Genomic DNA, 15389 nt, shown 5'->3' with positions numbered 1-15389 from the left:
TCGAATAAGTTCAAACATGTTAGTTATGATAAAAGGTTTTACACTGACGGATCTAATCTAGATGAGTCCACTGGCTTCGGTGTTTTCCACGAAAATTTTACCGCCTCCTACAAACTCGATGCTCCTGCTTCCGTGTACGTCGCAGAACTTGCTGCTATTCAGTACTCTCTTGGAATCATCGAAACCCTACCCACAGACCACTACTTCATCTTCACAGACAGTCTCAGTGCCATTGAGGCTCTGCGATCGATGAAGCCTGTGAAGCACACCCCGTATTTCCTGGGGAAAATACGGTGGTTTTTAAGTGCTTTAACAGATAAAAATTACCGGGTTACCTTAGCGTGGGTCCCTTCTCATTGCTCGATTCCGGGTAACGAAAAGGCTGACTCTTTAGCTAAGGTGGGTGCTATTGATGGCGATATTTATGAAAGACCAATTGCTTATGATGAATTTTATAGCATTTTGCGTCAGAGAACACTCAACAGTTGGCAATCATCATGGAACTCAGATGAACTGGGACGGTGGCTACATTCCATTTTTCCTAAGGTATCGACGAAAGCATGGTTCAAGGGGTTGGATGTAGGTCGGGACTTCATTCGCGTGATGTCTAGACTTATGTCCAATCACTACACGTTAAACACGCATCTCTTTCGTATAGGGCTTGTAGACAGTAATCACTGCGTTTGTGGCGATGGCTACCATGACATCGAGCATGTTGTTTGGTCGTGTACCGAATACTGTGGTGTTAGGTCCGAGCTTATAGATTCCCTTCGGGCCCGAGGAAAACAACCGAACGTACCCGTTAGAGACATTCTGGGAAGCGGTGATCTCCAGTACATGACACAGTTATACTGCTTTCTGAAAAACGCTGACATTAAAATTTAAAATTTTCTTTGTCTATTTGTCAGATTAAGGATACAAATATGCTATGCTGAAGACACGGAAACGAAGAGCCCGCAACCATGCTTACACAAATATTTTGAACCCACAACAAACAAGAATACAATTGCTCTACCAGTTGAAAAACAAAGTTCCAAAATAGTTTTAAGTCAAAATTGTATCTCCCCTCCTCTCACCTTAAATCCCCACTAGCTCGTAGTCGGCCGCGAGAATAAAGAAAAGGCCTCCCTCTTTTCCCTGCTAACGTAGAATTAAAACGAATTGTACTTGGCTCAGTAAAACAGAAAATGTATCGTGCCGTGTCAAATAAACTAATTTAAAACAAAACCCCTGCAAGCCAAATTTGTTTTCGTTTGCTTGATAAATTCTTGAGTTATGCAGAAAATCGTGTTTCATTTGTATGGGACCCTTCCCAACAAGAGGAGGAAGGGGTCTCAAACCATCATAGGAACCTTTCCCGGACCCAAAAAGTTCTCCATACAAAATCGTACATCGATTGGTTCAGTAGTTTCCAAGTCTATATGGATCAGACAGACAGAAAGAACTGCATTTTTATATTTTGGGATCACCGTTTTCGACAAATATTTGGTACAGGCTGTACCCTTATTCTACAATCATCTAACAACTAAAGTATTCTATTTGTACAAGTTTTAAAAACACTTCTAGCCATCTTCGAACTCGTCGTAAACATCGTTGAACAAGCGAATACATTTGTCCAAGAGATTTTCGTATCCGTCGTTTGTTCTGTGGTGGCGGGTAGCCAGTAGAGTATAGTTCCGTAAAAGGACGAGAAGTTAGATTTATTGACATTTGCTCGAGTAATGCAGGGCAGTCAATTACTCCTTGAAGCACATTGAAAACAAGTTAAAATAAGTTGACATCAATCACGGTAAGGGAGAAGTTCAACCAGGTCATTTCAAGAGGAAAGTGACCGTAACGCAAACCGTAAAAATTTCTTCTGTACGCGTTCAACGTTTTTTATCTTGAACTATCGACACGCATACCATTATCATTACACCAAATCAGTAGCATATTGATGTCTTCCTGAAGGTCAGTGTGGTCATCCGTAGACACAACTACACGAGATTCTTTTGGATCATCGGTGAACGAGAGTTTGAAAGATGATATGAGCAAGTAGGTACAGAATATTTGCATATATGTTGAATAAGAGCGGTCCAAGAGCACTTCCTTGGAGCAAACCAGACGTGATACAAAATGAGCGGCATCAACAAATGAGGTGCGGCCAGATAAATATGACAGACTCCAGTCCAAAATCCATTTTGTAATGCCAATATGCTTAATGTTTTCGGTGACATGGTACACATTATCGTGTAATGTATTGAAGTAAACAAGTGATATTCGACAGCAAAAATTTAATAGCAGCGTACACAGAACTAAACTCAAAAATAGCTTTTCACGGCCCTTTTAATGCTATTAACTCCTCGTAGTTGTCACAAACGATTACTGTTGAGCATTTGGGGTAATGCTTCGAAACCTACAAATCCAGCGAAAGCAATCATACTGCTGCGCTTCTGAATTAATGATTTATGCAAATCCAATTGCCAAAGATGGATTAATTTTCCCCGATATTCATGCAGTATTTCCAGCAATCACAGCAGTCATTCAATCAAACCGATTTATGCTCGTCGTTTTACGATGCTCATGAATTTTCCCGATCAGTGTAAATCTCATTTTTGGCTTAGCATTGCTGATTGTGGTATATGCGGGTATAAATGTATATTACCGACAGTGACGACTAACGACGCACCAATTTACATAATTATTCATTTCTGTTTTAACAATGTTCTTGTAAAGAACATTGTTTCTTTCGGCGACGAGAGAAAAATGCTTCCTCCATCTGATTTTATTTGATCGGTGGTCCTGGAAAGCATTGCTCATCATTCAATTGAACAGTGGGTGGGTAATGGAGATTAATTAAACGTGGCGCAATGAGGTTCGTCTGCGCCCGCAACCGATAGACATAATGATTCTGGGATGAAAGCGCGCCCTGTGTTATGATGGATTGATGATGGATGTCAATTTGAGAGGCACTTTGGTAAGCCTCAAAATCGCTTATTGTTTGTCGCTCGGTCTAATGAAAGGATAATCAGTGCGTATATTCACGGTGTAACGGAGCGCGCAATTGATTCATAGTTAAGTGACATCTGGTAAGCTATTATTGGAATTTATTGTCTCGTGAAAATGCTGCGGTTGGAGCGGAAATGATTGATTCCGACAATAATCACCATTATCTGGTGGGGCTCGGTAATGAGATTCAATCAGAAGGTAATTTTAATATTTTCCACTCGATTAACATCAATTGAAGACTGACAGGTGCTATTGATTTAAATGATGCTCTGCGAGTTTTTGAACAAGATTGCACAGTGAAGAATTTAATTGAATGAATGGTTGTGGTCACCCAAGTACAGCTTTTACTCCTTTGTTTTTCACGCTACTGTGATTAATGCCGCTTTTTGCTATGCAAATACCTACTGGCTTGGGGAAAAGGGGAGCAGGAGCGGTTGTTGCTTCTTCGGCTTTGGTGGGTGGCGGGATATAGCGATCTGTGCGCACGGCAAGATCTGTTTTAAATTCATTCCTGAAACGTGCGCGCCTACTTATCCCAAGAAGATGCAAACGCTGTTTGCCAACTGTCAAAATCTTCGATACACAAATTTTAATTTCTCGCAGTCTAAATACCAATTGATAGTGCTTCGAATTTATTATCTTTACTTTGGTTCTCTATGGATGATAAACTTCCAAATTCCAAACTTCTGTTGTGAATGTTACTGGGATGTCGTCTGTGCCGGAGACCGTTCAGGTTGCCGTCCGTATACGACCGCTTTCGGCGTCGGAAAGCCGAATGGGCAGCCAGCCAATTGCGGAGCAAACAGGTGCCGGCGAGCCGCAAATTTGTGTCAGAGGCAGTGAACTCTTCACCTTTAATCATGTGTTCGATACGAGCAGCGGTCAGAAAGAAATTTACGAAACCAGTGTCAAAGCCATGGTGAACAAGATATTCGAAGGGTTTAACGTCACTATTCTGGCCTACGGCCAGACTGGATCCGGAAAGTCCTATACAATGGGTACTTCCTTCGAGGGGAGGTTTGATAACACGACCGGTATCATTCCGCGAGCGATGGTTGATCTGTTCGATAAGATATCGGCCTGCTCGGAGTTTCAGTGTGAGGTCTCCTGTACGTTTATTGAGTTGTATCAGGAAAATGTGTACGATTTGTTATCGTATAGTAATCGCTATGAAAAGATGGTTGGAATCCGGGAAGATGCCAATGGAATAGTTATTCCTGGGTTGACGGAAGTTCCAGTGAAAAGCGCAGATGATACCTTACGTTGGCTAGTGCAAGGCATCAGTGCCAGAACAATCGCCGCAACCCCGATGAACAAGGAATCTAATCGAAGTCACACGATATTTACGTTGACTGTAAAAAAGTTGAGAGATGGAAAACTGGTGACAAACTCAAAGTTACATCTGGTCGATTTAGCCGGATCAGAACGATCCAAAAAGACCAACACCATGGGCGATCGATTCCGGGAAAGTGTTTACATCAATAAAGGGCTGCTGGCTTTGGGGAATGTTATAGCTGCACTGGCTTCAGCGAAAAGCACGAAAAGCTACATTTCTTACAGGGACTCCAAGTTGACACGGCTCTTGCGGAATTCCCTCGGTGGAAACTCCATAACCCTAATGATGGCTTGCGTCTCACCGTCGGACTACAACTTGGAGGAAACTCTTAGCACTCTGCGGTACGCAGATCGAGCGCTGAAAATACGCAACAAACCGACCATCAATGAAAGTGAATCGAGCTGCCGGGAGGAGGTCGAACGGCTACGATGTGAGAATCAGACACTTCGTTCTACGCTGGAGAAACTGCAGCAAGCACCTGTTATAGTACCGCGAACTGAGCGCTCCATTCGTAATCTGCAGGAGAAGGTTCGAAGCGGCAAAGTGCAACTTCGGGCGGTAATTATGAAAGCAAATGAGCTCGAGTTTCGAGCTTCCCATGCCGAAGGCATTCTGGATGCCATTATCAAGCTGCTGCCGCTGGAGAACGGTGACGAGTTTAAGCGGAAAACAGACGATCTTTTGGTTAGGTACTGCAAAGAGACGGAATGTTGGCGTGATTCCAGAGAAAAAATTAATAAAGTGTGACATTGTCTTGATGTCGTGCATTGTTTGATTTTTTGTTGTGGCTATCTTTCTCAGTAGTATTTGTTTAGTTTTGTCGGAAGCGGTTTTTCCATTTTTGGTTCTCTTCATGGAGTTGTAATTGATGGTAGAGGCAGGAGGCACGAGATTTGGTATAGATCATTCCATGGAACGGCCTAACCTCACTTTTTGTAACAGCTATGGAAGGTTTGTTTACAAGGTGTTAGAATTTGGAGCGACTATTCGATTTTTTTTTTTGTTTTCACGATTATTGTGACCTGTTCCATCATAAAAAGCATGAGAAAATGGTTAACACATCTCGATTTGAGTTCAGCTCCATTGGGAATGAATTTAAGTCCGCAAAATTTACCTTGCAATGATCTATAGTAGAGCATTGAACCGTTTATCATTTTTATTTTTATTTTTCTATTTTGGCTTGTCATCAACAAGTAGATTGCCAATAAAAATTATTGTACATACTCGGTAAATTTTCCGATTTGCCGAAAATTTGAAAATTATCTAAAAGGTGTCCCACATCAAATTCCATCACGGGAAAAACGCTGTATAAAATTACCCATTAGGTCTGGAATTGTTTGTTTGTCTTGAAAATCGGTAGGCGTAGTTTAGAGTGTATTCTTTACACTGCACTTTTATCGCTGTCAGTTTTTCGAAAATTGGAAAACATGCCGTTGCCCGGAAAGAAACATTAATTTTGCGCAAGTACCGGGAAAATCGTCGAGGCTCTCATTGTAGCTTCGGAAAACAACTCGGAATTTTGCAGTCAATGGCGAGGCGTGTGATTAAGCGTTACTATGTAACTCTGAACATCTAACAGAAGGAGAAATGCGGTGGAAATGGATGTTCTATTAGTGATCAGGATCTCAAGTGTGTTGTAAAAGAATTTACACGGAATCCCATTGTTTCGGTCAGGGATGTAGCAAAAAAAGTTGAAGCTGTCCAAGTCTTCCGTTCCTCAATAGCGGTATTGCTAAAAATAGAAGTGCGGGATACAGCAGACACCCGGGCATATCTCACGATAGATCAACGATTCTGGTCGCAGTGAGGAAGTCCATACAGGAAAAAAAAAGTCTTTCGTTCAGAGAGCCAAGGACCGGAAGAGACTGCATACGTACAAAGTACAAATCGTGACGAACGGCAAAAACCGGTGGGAATGTCCGGGTCCGTAAATTGTACACGCAGATGCTGACGAAGCCTCATTGTCTGATCATAAATGATGAGACCTTCGTCAAGGCGGACGTTCGGCAGCTTCCGGGGCTACTGTTCTTCACTGCCCAACACAAGTTTAATGTTCCGGAGGGAGTAAGGAAGAAGAAACTTTAAAAGTTTACCAATAAATACCTGATTTGGCAAGTGATCTGCTCATGTTGCAAAACGAGTGAGCCGTTCGTAACTACTGGGACTGTAAACGGGGAGATCCACCTCAAGGACTGTCTCAGAAGCGTCTGCTTTCTCTGTTGAAGTAACTAGAGTGACCCACGATCTTTTGGCCGGATCTAGCTTCGTGCCAATATTCAAATTATGTCCTGGTGTTGTACGAAGCCAAGAACCTGAGCCCATCCAACGTACCGGAACCTATCGAAAAATATTACCTAGGCCTATCGAAAAATATTGGGCTATTATGAAGCAAGCAATACGAAAGTATCCCAAGGAGGTTAAATTGAATACGTTGGGCAGCTGGACGTGGGGACATCGATGACATCTGAAAAGTACTGACTATCGATTAGCATGTGGTCGATCTGAGAGTAGGCCTTCCAACTGGGATGTCTCCAGGTGTGCTTCCGCATGTTCTGACGTGCAAAATAGGAACTACATATGCCGCAGCAAAGTTTACTAGCCTCAAGCAGTTGTCGTTGGTGATAGAGTGGAGGCATTCCCTTCCAATAACGAGAACTCCTCCCGTCCGAACTGTGCATTCATATCCCCGACGACGGTCCTTATGTTGTGTTGTAGGCACTCTCCATATGTTTTCTCAAGACGCTCGTAGAACTTCGGTGCAATGGGGTTCATGCGCCGTAGCCATTCTCCGTCGTCCGTCTGTACTCCACCGTAGATAATCCGCAGCATCATTCAGCACAGTCCGTTCAAAAATGCCAAGAGCGTTAAGGTCCTCCGCGAGAAGCGTTGTTGTCTCGATTCCGTAGAGGACTACCGTTCTTATCAGGGTTTTGTACAGCGTCAACTTCGGGCGTCGCCACACCCGACCCCTTCAAAGTGTCTTCCGACGTGAAAAAGGACACGATTTCCAGCCTGGATGCGACTCTGGATCTCTTTGCTAGCGTTATTGTCGGCGGACCAACTCAAGCTCATCGCCGTCTACAGAGACTTGAGTTGGGAGACTGATGTTGTTCTCCTTGGAACCTCTCGCTCGCATGTATGTCGTTTTCGACGCATTTATTCGCAATCCGATTCGTCCGGCTTTCAGTCGGGCGTAAGTTTCGTTCGCCGTCGTAAGGTTACGTGTTATGATGTCAAAGTCATCCGCGAAGCCCAGAAGCTGAACAGACTTTGTGAAAATCGTTAATATCGCGATGTTAAACAGCAAACAGTAAAGTCCATCACCTTGTCTTAACCCTTTGCGCGATTCAAAGGAGCTCGAGAGTATCCCCGAAACACGCATGTAGCACATCACCTACGCCATGGTGGCCTTGATCAATCGAGTCAGTTCATCCGAAAATCCGTTGTCGTTTATGATATGGTATAGCTGTTCTCGATCGACTGTATTATAGGCCGCTGTGAAGTCGATAAAGATGTGATGTGTGGGCATGACAGACTAGGAAGATCTGGTCCGTGGTGGCACGGGCTCTCATGAAACCCGCTTGGTACTGGCCCACGAACATCCTGGTTAAATGTGATAGACGACTGAACAGGATCTGAGAGAGTATTTTGTAGGTGGCATTAATAAGCGAGATATTGCGGTAGTTGCGACACTCCAGCCTGTAGCCATTCTTGTAGACGGAGCAGACGACTCGCTCCATCCACTCATCTGGAAAATATTCCTCCTTCCAAATCCTGGAAATGACTCATTGCAGCGCTCTAGTCAGCGCCTCTCTCCCTTGTTTAAAGAGCTTGCTCGGTAGTCCGTCTTCCCCTGCGGCTTTGTTGCTCTTCAGCTTCCCAATCTCACAAAGAACTTGCTGAACTGCTACTCTGCTATCTGTTGCTGGTGCTACTAGGTCACTAAGGTGTCCATCGAATCGATGAATAAGAGAAATTAGATTTTCGAATTCTAGTAGTAATATTCTCATTAAACAAATGGACTTTTTTCAGATGGTGATAGAAAAAACCCAAGACAGATAATTAATTTAAATGGATTTCCCATGGAAGGTTATTATAGAAGCTTACATGTAAAAGCAATTCAACACCCTTGCGAGTGGCCTTCCGGGAGTTTACCGGAACATTCACCATGGTGGACGAAAATATGCGTGTAGGCATATATTTGAGTTCTTTCTTCGTTTTATTCATCGATTCCTCCTCAAATTTCGCCACAAAATTGTTGGGGTAGGTCTTACACTTCTGTTTTGCCCAGAAACTCTGGATGGAACGCAGCTGGTGAACGTTGGGTGGGTTGGCCGACCTGGGTACCTCATCGATTTTCAGCCGCTCCATCTCCTCCATTGATTGCTTCGAATTATGGGCCGACACCAGGTCCGACCAGAGCACCGCGTCTTCACCCTTATGGTATTTCTTGATGAACGACATAACTTCCGGCAGGCCCTCTGTACTATACATTTCCCCGTTCACGGCCAGTACGGAGCTTCACACTGATTGTCAGCCAAAGCAGCACCTTCTTTGACAACTTGTTGTGTGAAATGAACTTCACCTCAAAGCTCACTTCCTTCATTAAGGAAGTAAAGTACGAAGTGCCCTGCCAGTCGTTGCCATCCAGAGTGAGATAGATCTCGGCAAAAACTACCACATCGTGGTTCGCCGGAAAATCCACTTAACCATCTTATTCAGCCGCTGAGATACCGGAATAAGAATAACCGGTGTCCCTTTTCCGTACGATGTCCGTTTTTGACGCGGCAAGGTAACGTTCTTTGAGCGCACACACTTTTGAACGGAGTAGCTTCACTGTTCTCGGCATCACGGTTAAAGGTCTAGTCAATTTTTTCCTGCTGACTCATGAGTTACTATGATTGATGCTGCATGAGTAGTAGGGTGGGACAAAAAATAAGTTAGACGCATGCTGTAGCAGTTTTGCTGGAAAAATTCAATGGTGAGCCGTTGGTCAGACATTCAATCAGTTTGGGGTGAATAACTTTTTCTACAAGCATCGAAGCGTCTTACGGTCTTCAGAAGAGTTTTTCCCAGGAAATTTCCTATAAATATCATGTATCAATATATTTTAGGAGCCAACTGGAGTAAGTTTTGAAAAAGTGGATTTTTTCATATAAAATCCTATGGAATATATAATATATATAGTTACACCGATCGATCTGAAAAGTTACACGGTTGTTATAGAACCCATAAGGAACACGAAAAGTGCATGGGAGCGAAGAAATAACACCATTTTTCCCATATAACCGTGTCCCAGTCTAATGGGTAGTTTCGCCAGTGCGTGTAAAGGGAAGCCCATAAAAAAATCGGCAACTTTTGAGCATTTTTTTTTAATGCAAACGTTAGGGCACAACAATTTTGTCTTCTCAAAAAAAATCTCCATCCAAAATTTGAGCTCAATCGGACTTCTGATAAGGTTTCTCTTACAGTCGTGAAAGTCTAACATTTTTGACCAACGAAAAAATGCGCAAGAGACTTGAAGTTTTCGATATCGATTTTTTTTATAGCAATTTCTTGAAAATGCATGAAATGTCGAGATCTGATTTTATTTCATAGAAAAATGTATAAAAAAATAACATTCAAGGACATGGAAACTTCTGCGCTGGGAGACTCGATCTACACCAGAACACACAAGAGACACTTCCAGCTGGAACATTTTCATCGATCAAAAAACTGAAACTTTGACCGCTTTGAGGCTCTACTTCGCGAAGTCCGATTGAGCTCAAATTTGGCATGGGAAATTTTTACGAGAAAACAAAACTTTAGAACTCTATCGTAAATGAAATTCGAAAACTTGATTTCCATTGGAACCCTAATCAACTATCAAAAATAGGTGAAAATAAAAATTATTTAGGTTCGTGCCAAATACAAAATATGTTAAATCTAAGACTAAAAAATTGTTAACAAGCGGTAACTATATTATTTTTTATCTAGGAGCCAACATTTAAAAACATTTATCGTTTAAAAAAATCTTATATGAAGAAGAAGAATTTAAGATTAAAAAGGGAGTCTTTTATAAAGGTATTTAGCAGGGATTGAAAATTTTAAGTAAAAAATATGTTCAGGTGGATTTCAAAATGAACGCTGATATTTGTTGTTTTTTTAATATTAATTTCAATTTTGCGGCTACTATGAATATAAAACTATGAATATAAAATCTCCACGTAATTGAGCCGATTCCAAACAATTGCAGAAGAACAACTCTTTCGTTACAACAAGCCTAGTATTGATTTGAACAATTGAACAATGAAAAATATTCCTTTTCCCTGAGAAACTTTACAACTACATATATCTGTAACCTCTAACCAAATATGACTAGAACAAGATACCTGACTTACAGTTTTTTCACACATTTCGCCCACGACACCTTCACAACGGTAAGTGCTGCCATCTGATGACTTAAATGCGTATAACACTGGTTATTAGCAAAATCGATTTATTGTTCTTAATCCACTAGATGAAAATGAAAACTAGCTGGCAGCACCATATAAGGAATTGAAAATTAGATGGTAGGACCATACAAGGATATTGAAAAAATTGCTTCACTTTTCGCAACCTAGCCATCATTATCAAATCACCAGTATGCAAATTAGTTCGACTTTTGTTCAGTAAAGCAGCGAGAGTCAGGTATCTTGTTCTAGTCATCTTTGCTCTCGCTCAACGATGTCCATCAAAAAATCTGTTGCTGGCAACATTACATTTTTGCCTTTCTCCTAGAAAGGTATAGCAATCACTTGCACAACCGAAAGTATGAAAGTGCTCCAAAGGGCCGAATGGCATATATCAGCTCGACGAGCTGAGCATTTTCTGTATGTATGTGTGTGTGTGTATGTGGGTGTGTGTATGTGTATGTGTATGTGCAGATTTTTATTCTCACTCACTTTTCCCAGAGATGGCTGAAATTAATTGCAAATGAAAGGCCTAGTTGCCCCATAAGACCCTATTAAATTTCATTATATTCGAATTTTTAGTTTAGAGGTTATGTATCAAGATGCAAAAATCATGAAACATCATTATCTCGAAAACTACACAACCAATTTGAACAAATTGGTTTCAAATAAACGGGCTACCTGTAGAACCCTCAACTTTTGAATTTCATAAAGATTGGACATATGGTTCAAAAATTATGAAAAGAAACGTGTTCTGAAGACTGTTCAATCTCACTCATGTTTCTCAGAGATGGCTGGACCGATCTTCATAAAATCAGTGTCAAATGGAAGGTCTAGTTGCCCCATGAGACCCTATTGATTTGTTTTACAATCGGACTGTTACTTTGCCTGTTATGTTTAAAAATGTGAAATTCAGCTATGAAAAGGAACATATTCCGAAGACTACTTAAACTCGGCCATTTTTGGCTGTTTTTTCTGCCAAAAATGGCCGATTTCCGTCTAACATGAGTATCTCCGTATCTAGAATGATACACAGCAGCTGAAATCGACCACAGACCCAATTTTGGATTCTAGGTTGGCGACCTCCGCCCAATATGGGTGTTTCTCCAACCAGAAACCAGAAGTTGCCATCCTGCAACTTATGATGGTGTCTGAGGTCAATTTTTAGCTTCTTGCAACATTCTGGCTCCGGAGATACTCATGTTGGGTGGTATTTGGTCACTTTGGGCTGTTTTTCAGAAACCGAAAGTCGTGATTTTGGACTTTAAAATTGCCTGTGAAATCAATTTCTATCATCTGGGAGTTATTCTGGTTCCGAAAACATTCATATTGAATGCTATTTGGTCATTTCCGGATGTTTGCCAGACATCGAAAGCCACCATCTTAAAATTCACGATTGTATCTGTGATCAATTTTTAGCTTCTGTGCCTCTTTCTGGTACCGCAGATACTCATATTTAATGGGAATCGTCCATTTCAGGCTGTTTTTCAGAAACTGGAAGTTGCAATCTTACAATTCAAAATGTTGTCTGAAGTCGATTTGTGGTTCCAGTGCATCATTCCGATTTCGGAAACACCCATATTGGGTGGTATTTGGCCGTTTTCCGCTGTTTTTCCGAAACCGGAAGTTGCCATTTTGAATTACATAATGGCATTTGGAGACAATTTCTGGATTGAACGTCATACGGGTTAAAAAAACACTCATATTGGGTGGTATTTGGTCATTTTCAGCTGTTTTTCAGAAAAAAATGTTGCCTGAGGTCGATTATGGAACATATTTGCTACCACTAAAACATTCACCTGCCAATAATGGTTCCATTTAGTTGATTAGTTCGCGAGATGTGCAGAAGTTTGTGCACCATTATGGACAGATTTGTATTTTCTTGTTTGGTTATTGAGCTGTGCGAAATTTGTGTTTCATTTGTATGAGACCCCTCACTTATAGAAGAGGGAGGGGTGTCAAACCATTATGCACATATTTGTTACTTCTATGGCAGAGCTGAATGCCACCACGGGTCGGTAATTGGCGATTACTGAAGGCCACGGAAGTGCTCACTGCTAGCAAGCAGTCCCGGACCATCAGCGGGAGCTAGCCTAGGTCGTGGCGAGATTCAGGCACTGGGCCGCTGAATTCTCGCAAAAGCCACACTGGCCGGAAGCAGCTCCGACGGAGCGAGTAGTGCCGCTCCCACCACCCAAATGCACTATACCGGCCATTGGGACTGATGCCAGTAAGGTTCCCAATTACGGCAACTGGTCGCATCACTATAGGATAAGAGTCGGATTTCGTTTTCGTACCATGATTTTGGGCTGGCACCTGCGCCGAGCTCCCTTAGTAATGTCGTGTGATAACGGCTTGAAACGGCGAGATTACAACCGGTGCAGGGGTCTCCGTCCCGTAAAACCTGGCAGGCCTTCCAGTACGTTCCGAGTCCATTGCCGGGTGGGAACCCGGCAGGAGTAGGATCAGATGTCTTTTCCTGACTTGCGCCGGTCGGGGGTGTCATAGTTGCCCATAAGGCGCTATGGCAGCCGCCCCTAGCCATGGCCTCACTGCTCCGGCATAGACTACCTTGGGACCATTTAGGCGACTACTCCATTATGGATAAGGATAGCGGCTGGTAGGGGGACCCAATAAACAAAAATGTTGAACTCAAAAACAAAAGAGACGGGTGCGGAGGGGTTACCAAATCCCTTCGCACGAGGTGGCATCCAGCGGTCTCCGCAGAAGAAGGCGGAGACGGATGCGGCGAAGTCTGGAGGTGGAAAAACGGCGAATCCGTCGGTGTCCACACCAGACATCTCGGTAGACGGTCCCTTGCTAGTCAAGGCCGTCGAAAGGTGTATGGACACGCGGCCAAGAGTGGCGGCGCTGTCTGAACAACTCGATGCCATAATCGAGTTCTTGGCGAACAGGCGAAACATCGCTGGCGACCTGAAGCAGAGCCTCCTCCTGCTTCGGAGCACCATTGATGAAGCCAGAAAGGAGCACGAAGAACTCGTAGCTCGGGTGAAGGCGGCCGAGAAAGCGGCCAGGACCGGGAGGGCGACTGCATCTAAAGAGGTGCAGACAGACGCCCCCTCGTTCGCGTCGGTCTGCTCCACGGGGCAGGTCGCTAAGCGAACGAGGCAGTCCCCGGGGGAAACGGCCCCCGGGAACACCAAGAAACGATTGGTCGTGCTACTCCCACGGGAACACACGCCAACCGGTTCAAGGTCCACCGCGGAAAAGGCACAGGTGGAGGCTACGGGCAACCCTTGGACTACCGTAGACGGTAGGAAGCGTCGGGAAGGTGCGACGCGACATGATGGCGGAGCGGCCAGAGGACCAAAAAAGGTCAAAAAGGCGCGGAGTAGGGGTGATGCCCTCATACTCAAGACGGATGGGTCGAAGTACTCAGAAGTCTTGAAGAAGATGAGGGGGGAAACCCAGCTCAAGGATCTGGGGGCGGATGTGCGGAGTATCCGCCGATCTCGCACTGGCGAGATGATACTTGAGCTCCGGAAGGACGCCAAGAACAAGGGGGCTACCTACAAAACGGTAGCTGAAAAGGTCCTAGGGAAGGAGGTGCAAGTGCGGGCACTCACCTCAGAAGTGACTCTCCAGCTTAAAAACCTGGACAAAATCACTGAGGGGTGCGACATTGCACAAGCCCTAAAAGCGAAGTGCGGGGTGAAGGTGGCTAAGGAGTCAATCCGCCTCCGCAAAGGTCCGGCGGGGACCCAGATAGCTACCTTCCGACTACCGTCGGCGGACGCTAACCTGGCCCTGAAAGAGGGCAAGTTGAAGGTCGGCTGGTCTGTATGTCCTCTGGGCATACTACAGCAACCAGACATTTGCTTCCGGTGCTTTGAGGGCGGACATAAGTCCTGGACCTGCAAGGGGCCCGATAGGAGCCAGCTGTGCAGGCGTTGTGGAGATGCAGGCCATAAAGCAAAGGACTGTGTGGAGTCTCCCAAGGGCATGGTATGTTCCGGGAAACGGGACGCCAAACACTTTATGGGAGGCCCCAGGTGCCCAGCCGGTAAGCCGGCTGCGAAACCACGGGCGTAAGGGTGACGCAACTGAACCTGAACCATTGCTTCGCGGCTCAGCAGCTGCTACACCAAGCAGCCACTGAGTCGTTGTCGGACATCGCCGTCATATCGGATCCCTACCGCATCCCTCCCGGAAACGGTAATTGGGTTGCGGATAGGTCCAGTTTGGCGGCCATATGTACGACGAGCAAGTTCCCGGTTCAGGAGGTTGTCTCAACCTCAAAAGAAGGGTACGTAGTTGCTAAGGTGAACGGAGTGTTCTACTGCAGTTGCTATGCTCCGCCACGTTGGTCTACCGAAAGGTTCACCCAGATGGTCGACCTCCTATCCATGGAGCTAACGGGCCTAACGCCGTTGGTGGTGGCGGGCGACTTCAACGCTTGGGCTGTTGAGTGGGGAAGTCGCTTCACGAACCAGAGGGGCCAGATCCTGTTGGGGGCTTTTGCAAAGCTCAACCTAGATCTGGCCAACGTTGGGAACAAAAGTACATTTAGCAGAAATGGTGCGGAGTCGATCATCGACGTGACGTTCTCCAGCCCAGGACTGATCAAGAACTGGAGGGTAGACGATGGCTACACTAATAGCGACCACCAGGCG

General features: G+C 44.3%; 2 protein-coding genes across 2 annotated transcripts in view; one reads left to right on the top strand and one right to left on the bottom strand.

Moving 5' to 3' along the window:
- The window catches only part of LOC129721164 (protein canopy homolog 4-like), a 124647-nt gene that overhangs the window by 87062 nt on the left and 22196 nt on the right, over positions 1 to 15389 (bottom strand). The window lies entirely within an intron of this gene.
- LOC129720609 (chromosome-associated kinesin KIF4-like) lies at positions 3555 to 5071 on the top strand. Its single transcript, XM_055672099.1, has one exon. The coding sequence runs from the start codon at positions 3695 to 3697 to the stop codon at positions 5069 to 5071; it is 1377 nt and encodes a 458-aa protein (XP_055528074.1). The 5' UTR covers positions 3555 to 3694.

Source organism: Wyeomyia smithii, chromosome 2 (genome assembly GCF_029784165.1).
Source record: "Wyeomyia smithii strain HCP4-BCI-WySm-NY-G18 chromosome 2, ASM2978416v1, whole genome shotgun sequence".
NCBI classification, from domain to species: Eukaryota; Metazoa; Arthropoda; class Insecta; order Diptera; family Culicidae; genus Wyeomyia; species Wyeomyia smithii.
This window is presented reverse-complemented; position numbering and strand designations above follow the sequence as displayed.